Source organism: Podarcis liolepis (assembly GCF_965112155.1).
Source record: "Podarcis liolepis genome assembly, chromosome: 1".
NCBI lineage: Eukaryota > Metazoa > Chordata > Lepidosauria > Squamata > Lacertidae > Podarcis > Podarcis liolepis.
Window position 1 is genome coordinate 134096955 of NC_139554.1, and position 16830 is coordinate 134113784.

The 16830-nt window shown below is 44.7% G+C and overlaps 1 protein-coding gene across 16 annotated transcripts in view; it reads right to left on the reverse strand.

The window, feature by feature from the left end:
- The window catches only part of COL6A3 (collagen type VI alpha 3 chain), a 113179-nt gene that overhangs the window by 55862 nt on the left and 40487 nt on the right, over positions 1–16830 (reverse strand). For 13 of the 16 annotated variants that reach the window (XM_083471352.1, XM_083471364.1, XM_083471366.1 and 10 more), the window contains 7 exons: positions 15317–15919; positions 12695–13273; positions 9975–10547; positions 7950–8555; positions 5845–6447; positions 3628–4227; positions 1541–2143 (listed from right to left, as the gene is read on the reverse strand). In XM_083471352.1, the coding sequence (XP_083327478.1) occupies positions 1541–2143; positions 3628–4227; positions 5845–6447; positions 7950–8555; positions 9975–10547; positions 12695–13273; positions 15317–15919 (4167 nt within the window). The remainder of the gene's footprint in view (positions 1–1540; positions 2144–3627; positions 4228–5844; positions 6448–7949; positions 8556–9974; positions 10548–12694; positions 13274–15316; positions 15920–16830) is intronic. The other 3 variants (XM_083471357.1, XM_083471355.1, XM_083471353.1) reach the window with 1 other exon arrangement.

Sequence of the window (16830 nt, forward strand, 5' to 3'; positions counted from 1 at the left end):
TAAATTGATAACAACAATATCTATAATTATTAAACTACAGTGCAGATAAGCTTTCAGTAAAGATGTTCCTTACTTAAGCTTTTGACTCTGCTTCTCCCTTTCCCCCAAACTTGCACCACAGCTAAACTTCCACCCCTAACATATTGGATACCCCCTGGGATAGGTGCCACACTTGGTTTGATTAGCTTTACTTTTTAAATTTCTGCCCCACAATGGTCCAGTAATGCGCTTCCAGTACTTACAGATGAAAAGAGGGCCATAAACCCTGATAGCCAAAGGGGCCTCCATGTTGAAGAAGGAGGAGGAAGAGGAAGAGGAGGGGGTGGCTTCCAGCACAATATACAAAAACACAACAGAGCATCACACATTTAAAGCTTCCTGATACAGGACTGCCTTCAGATGTCTTCTAAAAGTCAGAGAGTTGTTTATCTCCTTGACATCTGACGGGAGGGCATTCCACAGGGTGGGCGCCACTACCAAGAAGGCCCTCTGCCTGGTTCCCTGTAACTTCGCTTCTCGCAGTGAGGGGACCACCGTGGCTGTGAGAGCTATAAGCAGAACTTCATCTGCTCATCTTAATGCAGCTGAGGGAGCATTTCAAATCTTAGCTTTGCCTCATGCATGGTTTGAATTTTATCTCTCCCATTAACTCACTGGGTAGCTTTAGGCAACCTTCTCCCTGTGTCTCTCTTTCATTCCCCACCCTGCCTTTGGGGTTGTAATAATCATGTAAGGTTGCAACAGGGCGGTAAGGCATAAGAAGCACTATACAAAATCCAAGCTTTACTATTTTCATTCAGGACCAGCCAGATCCCTAACTCTCCTCAAGCTTCAAGGTCTTTCAAGAAACTGGAATTTGGGGCCTTGAGCCATTCACTGGCCTGACTCAGACTATATCCCACCTAAGAGACCACTAGTGGTGCATTCCCACATGCCTTCAGCAGCGACATGCTTTTTAAATTGGTAAGTGTTGAAAATAAAGTAGGTTCTATCGTAAATAAAGTAGGTTCTAGCGGGTGGCGCTGTGGGTTAAACCACAGAGCCTAGGACTTGCTGATCGGAAGGTCGGCGGTTCGAATCCCCGTGACGGGGTGAGCTCCCGTTGCTCAGTCCCTGCTCCTGCCCATGTAGCAGTTCGAAAGCACCTCAAAGTGCAAGTAGAAGGTAAGGTAAACTGCATTTCCATGCGCTGCTCTGGTTCGCCAGAAGCAGCTTAGTCATGCTGGCCACATGACCCAGAAGCTGTACGCCGGCTCCCTCGGCCAATAAAGTGAGATGAGCGCCGCAACGCCAGAGTCGGTCACGACTGGACCTAATGATCAAGGGTCCCTTTAGCTTTAGCTTTTATCATAGAGTGTAAGGAAGTCAACCATTCTATGGAAGAAGCTACTGTACTTTAAAAAATGCAGTATCAAAGGAGAGAAAGAAGCAAAAGCACAGTTGTATACAACAATTACACCAATGCAGAGCGTCAAGATGGAAAGTGGACAAGAAAAACCAATGGAAACAACCCAAGTGTATTTAAAATGACAGCCATTACCTTTTGAGACTTCCCCCACTGGTCTGCACAGCTGCTCTTTCATGGTATCACTCAAGGTAACCAGCACAGCCTCATTCAGCTCCGAGAGTTCCTGGGCCGTTGCTGCCCGGAAAGCTGTGGTGCCGTCACTGGAGAGTTTGGTAACTTCCCCAAGGTCAATGTTTTTCACTCCAACTGCAAACACCTTGACACCTGACCGTGCCAGTGCTAAGGAAGCTGCCTGCGCATCGTCTTCCGCCTTGCCTCCTGTTATAATAAATGCAATCTGAGGGACCTTCTGATCTGCCCTGCTGCCAGCCTCCTTCACGAAGTGTTTGGCTTGGACATGCTTGATGGCTGCTCCAGTATCAGCAACTCTGCCTCCTTTGTATGTTACTTTCTCAACAGCAGTTAAGATATCGTCTTTTTTGGAGAAATCCTTCAGGAAGAATTCATCACTCACATCCGAGTTGTACTGCACTAAGGCAACATTAATGGAATCGCCTTCTTCATAAATAGCGTCAATGATGCCATATATAAAGTTAATCACTTCTTGGAAATTGTCTTTCCCAAAGTTGATGGAGCCATCCAGCAAAAAGACAACGTCTGCTTGTTTTTTGCCATCTGAAATATGTAAATGGGTGGGGGGAAGTGTGAAACAGGCTGAAGACCCCCTGCCCCAAACAGCAAGGCAAGAGAGCTGTGTCATCTGCATAAGGGTCACCAGCAGAATCCATAAAATATAGATAAATGCATTATGGATACCTTTCCACGTTTACTTTGTAAAGAACAGAAGGTGTCTAGAATTGATGGCTGTGAAGACAAACTTGAAAATAAGCAGGTGCTTAAATCTTACTTAAAATTTTAGAGGGATTGAATTGAACAATAACAATTGAAGACACATTATTTCCTCTCACTAGACTACTATTGTTGCCCAAAGTTCCATGAATGGCAACTCATCCTTTGCCAGTGCTTATGGGAGGAAGAAATGAAGTTGGGTAGCAAATACCCACGTAGGATAAGCTAAAACCAAATTCAGTATATATACTGATCATAGCTGTCAACGTTTCCCTTTTTTTCAGGGAAATTCCCTTATTCCGAATAGGATTCCTCGCAAGAAAAGGGAAAAGTTGACAGCTATGATACAGATGCATCTAACAACCATAACATCCCACCCCTACACCCCATTTTCAATGTTGGGGGTTTTAAGGTAGGCTCCTGTGCCCCCATGTGATAATTTTGTAGTTGATTTTATTTTGTATCCTATTATTAAAATGTGATGTCAAGATAATGAAGAATATGTTTTTTAAAGTTTTTTAGATTCTAAAAGAATAAAATTATCACATGGAGAGCAAAAAAGAAAGAAAGAGCTGGTTCATGTGATTACCTTCTGCTTGAAGGGTGAAAGTTTGGTATCTCTATCAAGCAAAATGGGAAAGGGCTTTGTGGGGTGAACATTTGCTCTCACCCCCATTAGTAGTATCATGGAGTATCAAAAGGGTGGTGTAGGATTATTGGTGTTATCAGCAAAGACTGAAACACTGGAATGGCCTTTAGTTTGTATACCTCATTTAACATATGAATCAATCCATTATCATTACACTCTGAAAGGCTCCTCTTCTGGAAACTATCAAATTTATTCTTATGGCGTACACCAAAGTAGCAGTGCTCCCCTCATCACACAGTGCGTGGATTTCTGCCAGTCACGTTCAAATTTATATGGGGTCAGTCCAAGGCCAGGCCAGCTTTTAAATCATGGGAGTGGACTTGAGTGAAGGCTCCCAGGGGTCAGTCTCAGGCCCCACCCCCTCAGTGGCCCCGCCCCCAGGCCTGCCCACGACTGAATCAAACAGGAAATCAAATTCCAGTGAGCGGTGAGAGAGGGGAATACATCTCCCTTCAGTCACTGAAGTCAAGACATGCTGTGGAGACTTTGAGCCACAAACACCACAGAAGGCGTGAGGGGACATTTCCTCCGCTAAAGAACAAGCCTACTTGGTCTCTTTTGTGTGTGTGAAATGAGAGCACAAAGGTCTCATTTCCTCTAAAATTGCAGTATTTCCCCATTACTACATTCAAAAATATTCGTTTTGAAATGAAAGACTAACCAGGGAAAACGTCGGGCGGCGAGAGTGTCGGTTCTTGAGGTGCCTCAAAAGATGCATAAAACCTTCTTGCTACTGATGGGAGCTCAGTAAACTCTCTCACGAAAAACACAGTTCGGGGATCATTGGTAATTATTCGCAGTTCTTCATTGTCTGCATTCCCTGATCCTACACCCAGGCTTTTAATCCCAGATGTCTGCATCTTGGCAGCAGGTCTGCTGACATCATCCTCCGATCTCCCCCCAAGCAAAAGAACTAAATGCTGGGGGACTCCATCTTCTCTTCTACTGCCTGCAGATTTAACAAAGTAGTTCTTCATAACAAACTCCAAGGCTTTCCCAACATTCAGGGGAGCACCTCCTCTGTACCGCAAGCGCCGAAGGCCGTCTATGACTGCACCTCTTGTTTTGTGTTCTTTTAAGTTGAACTCGGGGAATACTTCATTGCTGAATTGGAGAACACCAACTCTTGTTTTGCTTGGTGCAATTTCCAACATCTGGACAATCTGGATAATAAAATCTCGAATGTGAGCAGCATCGTCCCGCTTGACATTGTCAGAGGTGTCGATGACAAAGACAATGTCTTTTGCTTCACTGTCAATATCTGCAGGAAGGAAAAATGCAGCAAAGAGGAGTGTCACTAGCTTTCTTCTTACACTAATGCCAGGCTCAATTCCTGGCATTTCCAGTTAAAAGCAGCTTGGGGAGAAGTGGCTGAGAACATAGATAGCCACTGCCAGTCAGAACAGACAATATTGGGGAAGGTGGACCGATGTTGGAACTCTGTAAAAGGCAGTGTTACAAACACCGGGTAAACCAGTTTAGCTTTTTCTAAGCTGTAGGTGCTTTTTTCTATGTGCAGCATTTTCAAAAAGGTGTTTATGCAAATCTGTACAAAATAGGCTTCTGAAGCTTGACTCCAGTTTTTAAACACATTTCTAATGTCAGTATCCTAACACCTAGTCTTAACCACAACTACTTGCAGGCAACATTAATGTCAGTGGATTTCATTTCCAGGAAAGCTAGCAGCAGGATTCCATTTCTGCTACTGCAATACTGCAAATTATTTCACATTCCTCTTGTAGTAAAGCTAGCATTGCATGCTGACATAGTTGTGTGCAAGCATTAAGGGGTGAGACAACAGTAACCTCTCCTTCTGGGTATTAATATTCATTCTATACCAAAAGAATATCTTTCCTTATTGAAGTATGTATATCCAAAAGCAGAAATTTATCTCTGAACCCATGATACAGAGGCACCATTTTAAGAGGTTTATGTCCTCTTTCAGGTCTTCCCACAGGCATCCGGTTGGCCACTGTGAGAACAGAATGCTAAGACTAGATATGCCTTTGGCTTGATCCAGCAAGGCTCTTCGTATACCCTTATATCCACCAAATGACATTTGAATATTGTGTTCTAGAACAAGATCACTTGTTGGAGCTGGCTCAAGTCATTTTGCCATGTGAAGAGGAACAGCAAATCCCTCCCTCAACAAGTGAAACTGCATAGTACCCAAGTTATGTTGGCATCTGAGATAGAACATCAGAACATATGAACAGCCTGCTGGATCAAGCCAATGGCCAGGCCTGACTTGGGGGGTGGAAGCGGCAGGCTCCGGTGCACAAATGCACCACCTGACAGCAGCACACACACACACACCCTGCCCCCCAGCATGTGACAGAAGACACTACGACCCTGATTCAACTTATGCTTTTGTGAGCTAACACTCAATGGGCACCATCAGGCACCACCATACATATAAAACAATTCTCTTATGCATGAGAATTACAGGTGCTTTAACTGATCATAAGGAGATTGTTTATTCTCCTTTAAAAAAAAACGCTACCTGAAAATGCTGCAGATCTGGCTAGCAAAGAAAGCTAGCTATTGCCCTCACCCACCCAAATACAGATTAAGAACCTTACATAGTGATGTCAGGAATGAGGGGAAGCAAAGGATCTTCTATCCTACTTTTAGCATCGTTCTGTGAACTCCTAAGAGGAACAGAAGCTAATGTGACCCCGTGCTAGTCATTGTAACAAGAGCCCCAGAACATTCTGCAAACTCTTCAAACTCCTAAGTCTTCAGACTGGTGCAATTCTGCAGCAGTTGTTGTGACATGTAGCCTGGTAAGAAGTTGCCCTATAAGATGGAAGAGGTGGGTTATCTAATGGGAGATGAGAAAATGATTTCCACAAACAAAAACAGACAGCAATCTTACCTATAGGGGGATAACTTGTCTCACCAATAAGGCTTTGTATCTGCTGTGAAGTTAGTGTTGTAACAGGGGCCAGCAATTTCTGTTCCAGACTTGGAAGATCCTGATAGGTTGATATCTGGAACACATACTGAGGGCTAAGAGCTATTTTGACCAATTCCTCATAATCCATGTTCAATCCAATAGGAAATGGTGCCACACCAACACTCTTGACTTGGACTACAGGATCCTCTAAATCATCATCGGGTGGTCGGGAAAAGAGAATTATTAAAAACTGAGGTGCACCCTCTTCTATGCGACTTCCCGAGGGCTTCGTAAATATGTTCTTTGACACATATTCTAGGGCAGATCCAAGGTTCACTTGCCTCCCTCCTTTGGGTCTGAGTCTTCTCACTGCAGCTTGTACCTCATCCTTGGTGGAATGTGCATTCAGCAGAAATTCAACCCTGGGGTCATTGCTGAACTGAATCACAGAGACCCGAGTAGAAGCAGAGCCCACGTTCATATTGTTTACAAGTCTCTCAATAAACTCAACAACTGAAGGAAATTCAGTAGCTGCAAACTGGGAGCCGTCAATAAGGAACACAACATCTCTCCTCTCATCCACTACAGAAAAAAGGAAGACTTTAGAAGACACTAGTACAAATAAATTATACAAGCAACACATTTGAAAGGCACAAATAGTAGTAATTTTAGATTACAGTCGACTTCCCAAGCGTGGCTTCTGATTGGCTGCAGAAAGCTCCTGCAGCCAATCGGAAGCCCCGTTGGACATTTGGCTTCCAAAAGAACATTCAAAAACCGGTTTTCAACGTTCCAGTTTTCAATCATCCGGGAGCGGGAACGTTTGACTCCCAAGGCATTCGGGAGCCGAGGTACAACTTTATCAGCAATATGGCACTGAAGCCAAATGTACACTCAGTAAAAGCTACACAAAGTGAGCTTGGCAAAGTTGATCAGTGTTTCTCCTGACAATTTTAGCTCACAATCTTAGTGATGGAAAACTATTGTTCTCTTATAATGGCAATGGCGCTTACCTGAGAGAGGCTGGAACTAAGTTCCAGTGAGTTCTGGATGAAGAAAAGCCCTGGGTATGCTAGTGGGAGACAGCACAGAAAGTCCTACTTGCACCATGGGATTTCCCTCTTCATTTCCTCCCCCCCATGCCCTCCCCCCAATTGGCCTGGGGAAGGAGAGCAGAGAACTTTTTGACTGACAAACAGAAATGCCAATGCTGACACAACAATCAAATTAGTGTGACATTGAATTCCTCTGTTAGAAACTATAGTATGAAGCTTGCAAATCATGCCTTATGTTAATTATAGCCTGGCATGATGTCTAAATAGGCAATCCATCATCACTACTCTGAAACTGAGAAACAGGAGGGCTGAGCTAATGTGAAATGAAAACAGAAAAAGCAGCATTAAGCCCTGGTTTGTCTGTTGCCCATCTGGAAGCATTTGGGGTTACGACTAGTGCAAACCATAGTTTGCCAGGGTGTGAAGTGGGCACAACATGCAGTAGGATGGTCATTTTGCTTCTCTCCTACTGCACAAACCTTCATGGAGCCCACCAGACCTGCCGCTTTTATCTGCATCAGCCCGAGGCTGTGGCACGATAAATCTGGGTCACAGAAGATAATGTAGCCAGCAACACAATCAGAAAGCATAACCCAAGAGTAACCCCTGGAACCTTATAAATGCACACAAACATACACACAGGAAGTTCCCTGCCTTCTGCAGGTGAGACATTATCCATTGGTAGTGTAACCATCCATTCTGGGTGCAGATAGCAGTACCCAGACTTATGGCTGCCATTTGTGTGCAGTAATTCTGGTATCTCCCCCACCATACGGTTCTTGTGTAAAATGTTTTTGCGAGATTTTGTGCTCTTTAAGCAGCCACCAGAGAAGCCAAAACAAGCCCTGGCAAATGTGACCAGTGCCGCTGCAATAGCCCTATGCCCATTTTGAACCAGATGCTGAAGAACGGGGCTCAACACGCCCCGCTGCCTCCACCAACCTGGGCTGCTTCATGACCTCAATGTGTTTGTGTGTAGTAGGAGCATAATTATAGCACAGGTTCAATAGTTAAGAAGTTTCTTTTCACCTGGGCTAGGAAGCGCTGTGGCCAAAGAGGTTATTTTTGGCCCGGTCAACTCAGCCACCGTTTGTGAAAGCGTTGATTTTAAGGAGCCCAGCTGAGCGACACCTGGGACAAGGTACACAAACTGAGGAACGAAAGAAATTGTCTGCATCTCAGTGGCATCTGCATTTCCAATCCCAATGCCAAACGGCACCGCACCCCTCGTCTTGAGATCCAAGGCAGGCCTTGTGACATCATCGCTTGACTTTTCCGCAGTCAGCAGGAACAATATCTGTGGGACCCCTTCAGACAACCTGCTTCCCGCCTGGCTGGTGAATACATTGCTCCTCAGGTAGTTCAGGGCAGCCCCTGTGTAAGGAGCAGGGCCGCGCATGGCAGACAATCTCTGGATGGCCCTGATCACTTCGGCCTTGTCTTGGTAGCGATTCAGAAGAAACTCCGGCTGCACACGGCTGCTGTACTGGGCCACGGCCACCTGAACTTTGTCGGGACCAATGTCCAAAGAGTCGACCAAACCTTGCACAAAGGACTTCACCTCTGGGAAAATGCTTCGCATGCCATCCGAACCGTCTATCAGAAACACAACATCCTTCTTCAGAGATCCCTCAGCTGTTGAAGAAATGTGGGGGTTATGAGGGAAAAAAAGGGAATACAATCAAGTGTCACATAAAGAAAAGGGTAAGCTCTCATTTGCCTATTAAATTCTGCATGCTTTTGCTCCCAGGGTGAAAAGGAAACTGAGGGGGAGAAATGAGGGAAGGCGCCATCACAGGGAATGGAGAGAAGTAAAACCTCAAATAGGTACAGGAATTGGTTAAAAAGATTACCAGCTTAAGTAGATTTACTGGTGAGAGCCAGTGAAAGTCAGAGTGACTGTTCAAGCAGTTTTCCTGAAGAAGCAGGTGGTGTGATTGAGCCCAAAGAAGATATTCTTAATTTGAAATGCTTCGGGGGAGCCTTCAGAAACCAAGAGACTCCTGTGCACTGTGAAGTTTCATTTTCTCTCTGTTTCCGGCTCCCGTCGTCATCTCAGTAGCAAATACTTGAAAGTTCTCTCTCCTACACTCAAGGGCTCATCTACACATATCTTTGCTACAGGCTTTCGAGACACAGCTCTGGGCTTTCCAGGTCTGTGTCCAAATGGGGTTTTTGTTTTTGTTTTGTCCTGGCACTTTCCATAAGAAAGCCCATGTTTTAACCGCTGACTCAGAATGAATGACCATCTGTGGAAAACCCAGTTGCTGTTTGCTATGTTTCAGCTGTAAAATGCAGGTTTCCCAGATCAAAGTGCAAGAAAAGAAAAGAAAAAACAATGCTCACGGACCTGGAGAGCCCAGACCTGTCCCTAGATATACGGCACAAAAGGACGTGTGGATGGGCCCCTACTTAAATTACCCCTCGTTTACACTGGCTTTACCTTCCCACACATCAGGCTGAAAATGGCCATGCTATACAGCACCGCAAGCAAATAAGCAGCTATAGGATGGAGAAGCAGCATTTGATAATGAGAGAAAAGAGCTTTTTCCAGGGCAAGTGCTTTACCTATAGCAAGCAGTCATGAAAAAGCAAGAGACTACTATGCTGACAGGTAAAATATAACAGTTGCCTTGTGTTCTTTCTGATATAATCTGATATAATCTATCATACAGATTGGTGCTGGGCTCATGACAGAGCTTGGATTTCCAAACTGGGGAGTCTGTTCAAACTTCCCCCAACTCAAAGCCTATTAGTATCACTACTGCACTTCATTATATATGGGAAGCACCTTATAGCTGCACACTCAATGACGTTTGTATCTGGGAAAAGACGTGAATGAGGTCTCCCTCATGCAAAGAGGAAGCACAACACTCCCTGCACTTTACATGCATCAAGAATTATCTATTTGAGACTTTTTCAAAGTAAACAGACTCTCCTAAATGCTTTGAGCAAATTGCAGCTAGCCAGCAATTTCTTATTTACAGCTTCTTGTGTAACACATTGGACTGTGCATGCTTCAAAGAAAAAGACGAAAACTGCAGAAATGAATACCTGATGGCTGAGACGGAATGTCTTTCAGCAGACTGCCTATTTGAAATTGTAGGTCTCCAATTCTGGAAAGGGAGTCAGCAACTAGCACAAATTGAGGGTCGAAAGCTATCCTTTCTAATTCGGTACGATCTGCAGTCCTGGATTTGATAGCAAAGGGAATAATTCCAATTTGTTTCAGAGCATCGGCAGGGTCATTCACACTATCGCTTGACCTCCCAGCAGCAAGGAGCATAAGTAGTTGTGGCACTCCTTCCTCAATCCTGCTTCCAGCACTCTTCACAAATACTTCCTTCGTGGCGTAATCTAACGCAGCACCAATGTTGAGCAACCTCCCTGTTTTTAACTTCATTCTTTTCACTTTCTGTAGGATGTCTTGCTTGTTTGGGATGTCTTCAAAGTTGAACTCAAGTTGCACGTTATCACTAAACTGTGCCACAGCTACACGTATGGCATCAGGACCCACATCCAGGTCAGAAATAATCCGGTGCAAAAAGTCCCGAACAGCAACAAACTGACCCATAAGGTTGGCTGAGCCATCAATCAAGAACAAGATATCAAACTTGTTCTCTGGAGCTAAGAGAAATGAAAATGTTTAATACACAAAAAGATATTGCAGATTTATTTTGCAAACTAGGAGATAAGAAATCAGAGTGATCTTGATTATGTAAGAGGAAGAATTCAGGCTTTGGGCCTTTCTATAGCACCTTTCCTTAAAAATCCCAAATTGTGGAATCACTGGAAACCATTCTAGAACTTCCAGGAGAGTGTTATTGGTACTTTTAATGTATTATGCATCCTGAGAACTATATTATTGAGATGTGCAATCAGTGAACCTAAAAACGAGGAAGTGGAAGTGGAAATGATTCCAGCTTCTTTGAAACGCCTAAAGCAGACTTTAGTACTTGCAGCTTTCTGTCATCAACACAGCGAGAGCGTCACATCGTAGAGACATGAGGCTTCTGTCTTTAAGGCTCTGAAGAGGAGGGATGGTACAGAAGTGTGCCTTCTCCTATCATAGCCAGTGCTTTTTTTCTGGCAAGGTGTTCTTGAACCAAGTACTGTTGCCTAGGCTGCCACTGCTGCCTGCTAGCCAGAGTGCTTCCTTTGCCCCAGGCTGGGGCTTACTTCTTACAAAGTTGGGGAGGGAAGGAAGGAGCATGTTCAGGTAGCTGCCTACTTTGTCCTATTGTAGCTGGAGGGCCCATGGGGAGGATATCCCCACAGGCTCAGGCGGCCACAGCCCACCATGCAGTGGCAGGCACCTCCTACATCTCATACAGTGTCTTGCTTTTCTTAAGGGGCTGGATAAGAGGAAGAAGGAGCAGCAGCAAGGGTATCGGCTCAGGCTCAGGCAGTGGCTGCCGGCCTGCTAACCAGCGAAGTGAAGATTGTGGCACTTTCTGATTGTACAAGCTGCTTGAAATGAAATGGACTGCCCTGGAAGGTGGTAGTCTCCCCTTTGCTAGGCATTTTTGAAACAGAGGGCAGGAGGGACACCCAGCAGTGGATCTCCTACATCGGCAGCGCATAGGACAAAAGGCCTCTGGAGAGCTTTACTACTCTAGTACTCTGCCTGGGAGACAGCAAGTCACTTTCTGTGTGTTTATCGGGCTTCTATTTTATTGTGTGCACAGACAGTTACCATATTTTTCGCCCCATAGGACGCACCAAGTTTTTTTGGGGGGAAATAAAGAAAAAAAATTTAATTCTCCCCCCCCCCGGCACTTGTGGGGCCGGCAGCAGGGAGAAGCGCTCTTCTCCCCGCCGCCCGCCTTGAGACCAGGTCCGGGGACAGCAGGAAGGCACGCTGCGCCTCCCAGCTGTCCCCGGAGCTTGCGGGGCTGGCGGCGGGGAGAAGCACGCATCTCCCCGCCGTCAGCCTCCAAACCACATCGGGAGACAGCGGCATGGCGGTGTTCCGCCTCCCCGCTGTCCCCCGACCTTGTGGGGCTGGCGCTGGGGCTCTCCTGAAGCCTGGAGAGCGAGAGGGGTCGGTGCACACCGACCCCTCTCGCTCTCCAGGCTTCAGCGAAAGCCTGCATTCGCCCCATAGGACGCACACACATTTCCCCTTCATTTTTGGAGGGGAAAAAGTGCGTCCTACAGGGCGAAAAATATGGTAATCTTCCCCACCCCTTCGGAACAAAGAAAGTGGGGGGAATGAGGGCGGAGAGCACAGAAGCTGTACCCTCAGACACTGTTATAAATGTTATGCACTTCTTTTCACATGTATCATAGAGCGAGGAGGAGCGAGATAGTTTGTTTTAAAAAATAAAAGTAAAGTAAAGCTATAGAAAGAAAAAAATGAGCACTCCTCATGTATCTATTTTGTCAACTGTAGCTTCTTGAGATATGTTCAAATAGTAAAATAAATGCACGTGCAATCATTATGCAAAACACTGCACTTGGGTTCGCACCAGCCAACCGCATTTCTATTTATACCCTGTGCATAGAATGTGTGAAGCAGCCCTAAGGGCTTCTTCAGAAAATTAAAACATGGAAGGAACATGTTAGGGATGCTGCGGCAGTCACACGTGGCAGCCTTCATCCGTGATGCTCGTTATGTGTATGGAAACAGGTTCCCTACATGAATTTCACAATGTGTGCAATGCCTCTAAGACACAGCTGTGGCAAAATGTTTCATGCCATTTGAAACATACCTGCAAGATAAAACAAAATCATTCTTAAATCCATTTTGAATGAAGAAAGGAACAAATTACCTGCTGATTCTTCAACATAATATGTTGTTATTTGACCAATCATTTCCTGTGGCACGTTTGCCAGAGAACTGAATTCATCCTTAAGAAATACCATTTGTGGATTGTATGCAATCCGCTGAAGTTCTGTCAAATCAGCATCTTTCACACCAACGCAGAAGGTCAGAACTCCTGCACGAGCTAAAGATTGGGCGGCCTGTTCGAATGAATCAACAGATCGCCCTGCCGCAAGGTAGACTAGAACCTGAGGAACGCTTTCATCTATCCTGCTCCCACCGGCTTCGGTGAAATGATTTTCACGGACAAAGTCTAGTGCAGCACCAGTATTCAGTATTGATCCTCCAAGGAGTCTCAATTGCCTTAGATGACCGAGTACCTCTGCCTTGGTTAGAAAAGTGTTTAAAAAGAATTCTGTTTTCGGATTCTCACTAAATTGCACTAGGCCGATTCGTATATCATCAATTCCAACATCAAGGGAGCCAACTAGGCTCACAACAAAGTCACGGACCAATGGGAAGTTGGCATTTCCAACGTTGGCCGATCCATCCAAAAGAAAGATGATATCCCTTTTATTTAACAGAACTGCAGTAGAGCACAGAAAATAATGTAAGAAATCACAGAAAAACATACCAGAATTTGTCATGTGTGCATACAACATTTGCTGTACACACATGTTCACCTCGTGAGAGAGAAGAGAAACAGGACAGCCATGAAGAGATGGAAGGAAGAAACAAGTGAAGTGTCATGATGCCCCCCCCCCTCCACATGGGTCAAAACACACCCAACTACATTTTAGGTTTTCTGTCTACAGGTGACGCAAGCAGGGACTCTTTCATGTTTAAAATTGCCAGTGAACTTCAGTGTAAATGGATTTTTAAACTGGATCTGAAAGCTCAGAACAATTTTAAGTATCCAATTGATATTATCGGGCATCAAAAATGGACTGGAAAGTTCCAAAAGAGCCTGATCCTCAGCACTCACTTGACAATGTCTTTGCACCAAGGCCAGATCCTAGAGGCTTTTATACTTGTCATAAATGTGTCAGCACATGTTCACAGGCCCACAGATGTTTCTGTTGAAGCACCAGGGCACCTGCTAAATCCCCTCCTGGGATGGATTGGGTCCTTTCTGTTCCCTCCCCAAATGAGTCTATGGAGCACCTGAAAAAGCAGGAATGGATTGATCCATATCTAGAAGGAATTCAATTCCCCCACATGACTAGAGCAGGGACACTCTCGCGAGACCCCACCCCTTGCGTCCTGTGTCCAGCCCTGACAATGTCCATGTCTGACTGCGCTGGTCCACTTCAGCCCTGCTTTCTGCAGCCGTGTCTTCATCTAACTCACACCTGACATCAGATATAACACCAGGTATGCCTGGTTTAGGGCAGTGGTTCCTAATTGGTAGCCCACAGACCCCAGGGGGTCCACGTAACCCACCCAGGGGATCCATGGCACCATTCACATAACAAAAACTACTGCAATGAGAGAATGAGTATGTGCACCCTCTACTTCTGCAGTTGCCTTATTGCCTATCTAGCATCTTTTATTTATATATGGAGGTGCTTTTAGCTTATGCTGGTCTATGACCATAGTAAAGATTTGGAAAACTACCAAAGCGATATCAATATTTTCCAAAGTAGTGAGTCCATGGCTTGGCTTTTGAAAAACAAGGGGTCTACAGAATTTAGCTTATTGGGAACCACTGGTTTAGGGGGAACAGCCTTGTGGGCCAAATTTGGAAGCTTAGCAGTCCAAATTTGGCCCTCAGGTCAGAGGTTCTCCACCCCACACAGCTATTAAATGTGTAAATATGGCAATAGTTTGAAAGCCTAATTGTAAGATTAGAAAGGGATAATTGCAATTTATGCCCATATGCTAATACCTGCAGGGAATGAAACAGGGGGTGGGGAAGGAGAGGAAAGACAGAGGGAGGGAGGGAGGGAGGGAGGGAGGGAGAGAGAGAGAGAGAGAGAGAGAGAGAGAGAATATATATATATACATATTGAAGTATAAGAACATTTAGAACATTTTTAATTTATATTTTAAAATAAAAATGCCACTGTTTATATGCATCATGCAAGACTGTATTAGTAAGAGACATACATTTTGAAAAAGCTTGTTAAGTGACAGATATTCCCGTGATATTCATCTTAATTTAGGATAATGCTTTAAAATTTAGCAAATCTAGAATAACTGAGCTCCGTATTAGGGAAAAAATCAGGATTATTATAAAAGCTCCTTAGAAAACTAACACTATTGTTCTGCATTAGTTTTGCCATCTTCATCACTGCTCAGGATTCTTAAAAGTGTTCACTGCAAAAGATTTATATCCCATAAGTGCAGTCTTTCATTGTCCTGGGTGCATTTAGCAGTCTACCAGCTCCCTAGAGATGCAAGTGACAGAAGAGATAGACAGAAGGCCTATTTCAAGATTTGGTTGCAGCAAACGAGGCCTGCCAAACAGACTCCTGCCCTGGAGAAATCTAAAGCGACGAATAAACCCATCGTAAATTATCATTAGCGTTGCTGAGGATGAATAACCGGGGTGGGGAGGCTGTTTTTAAAAACAGTATTATTTACAAAGGTCAAATGCATTTTAGAACTTAACAAGAACAGTGTTTACCTTTTCCACTGGGTGTTACTTCAATCCATCCGGACAGTGTCTTCAGGGGTGACAAAATATCATTGAGAGTATTTACCAGGACTGGTGTGCGGAACTCGGAAGGACTGAATACTAGGGATGGTTCGTAGGCAATTTGTTCTAGTTCAGCACGATCTGCTTTTCGGGACCCAACAGCCAGGATGAATATGCGATTCCTTTTCACTTCCTGTGCTGGTTCGGCAACATCATCTTGGGACTTTCCACCAGTAATAAGGACCAGCATTGATGGTATGCCTTCATTGATCCTGCTTCCAGCAGCGCTGGTGAAGAAGTTGTCTTTCACATACCTCAGTGCAGAGCCGGTGTTGAGTACAGCACCACCCATTGGCCTTATTTTCCTGACACTTGCAAGGACATCTTTTCTGTTCTGGAAGGTATTGAAATAGAACTCGGGTCTTACAGTTTCTGCATATTGTGCCACTGCAACTTGAACAAGGTCCGGTCCAACTTCCAGTTTCTGGATGATTTTGGCCACAAAATCACGAATTGCATTAAAAGGAGCAGTTCCCAAGGCTGCTGTGCCATCTATCAGGAAGACTATGTCCCTCCTATTGACTTCAACAACTGCAAGCAACAATATACAAACATATAATCAGCAGCATTACTTACTTAACTCGTTCAATCAATTCCTTATCACTACATACCTTCTAGGGGCTATATCTTACAAAAGGTGTCTTTCTTTTTTGTCGTCCCCCCTCCCACCCCCACATTTGTTTATGCTGAGCTATACTGAACTGTATTGTAATTCGAATGTACTAAATCCAAATGATCATTTTTACACAAGGTTTTAATAGTGCTGCAGAAGATCCCTCTGCAATAGTCACACAGTCAGTTCACGGCTCTGCACTGTGAAATAAGGATGGTAAGAAGAGCTCTGTTGTGTCAGATCAATGGGGGTCACTAGGCCTGCACCCTGTTCCCAGCAGAGGCCAATCTGATGCTTTTAGGAAGCTTGCAGGTAAGACATGAAGGCAATAAGCCTCTGGAACAGGTCTCCTCCCTTTTTGCTATGGAGCTGCCTTTCCTTTCCACAAACCTATCTTCTCCCAACGAAGTACCAACCGTGTTGCCTTTGCCAACCATCTGAAGATATCAGACTCACTGCCCAGCCCTGCTCTTCTCAGGATGGACCACCACTTCCATTTATATACCTCCAGCCTCGACACATCGGCCCAGTAAACTGCCCCACCCCCAAGCTCCCTTCCGGGCCCTCCCCCATCTTCTTCTTTACCAGCCCTGATCCCACCCCCCAGCACCAGGGAGATGAGGACATGAGGCCATTGGCACCACATTTGCTTCATAGCCAGAACTTCCATGTGCTCATCTGAACCACTTCTTTTTTTAAAAAAATATATTTATTAACTTTTCAAAGGTTATACAAAAAAGACAAAATACAAAAATACAAAAATTAAAAACACATATAATTTTATTCACTTATTTTCTTTTAACTTATTTCTCGGACCTCCTCATACCTC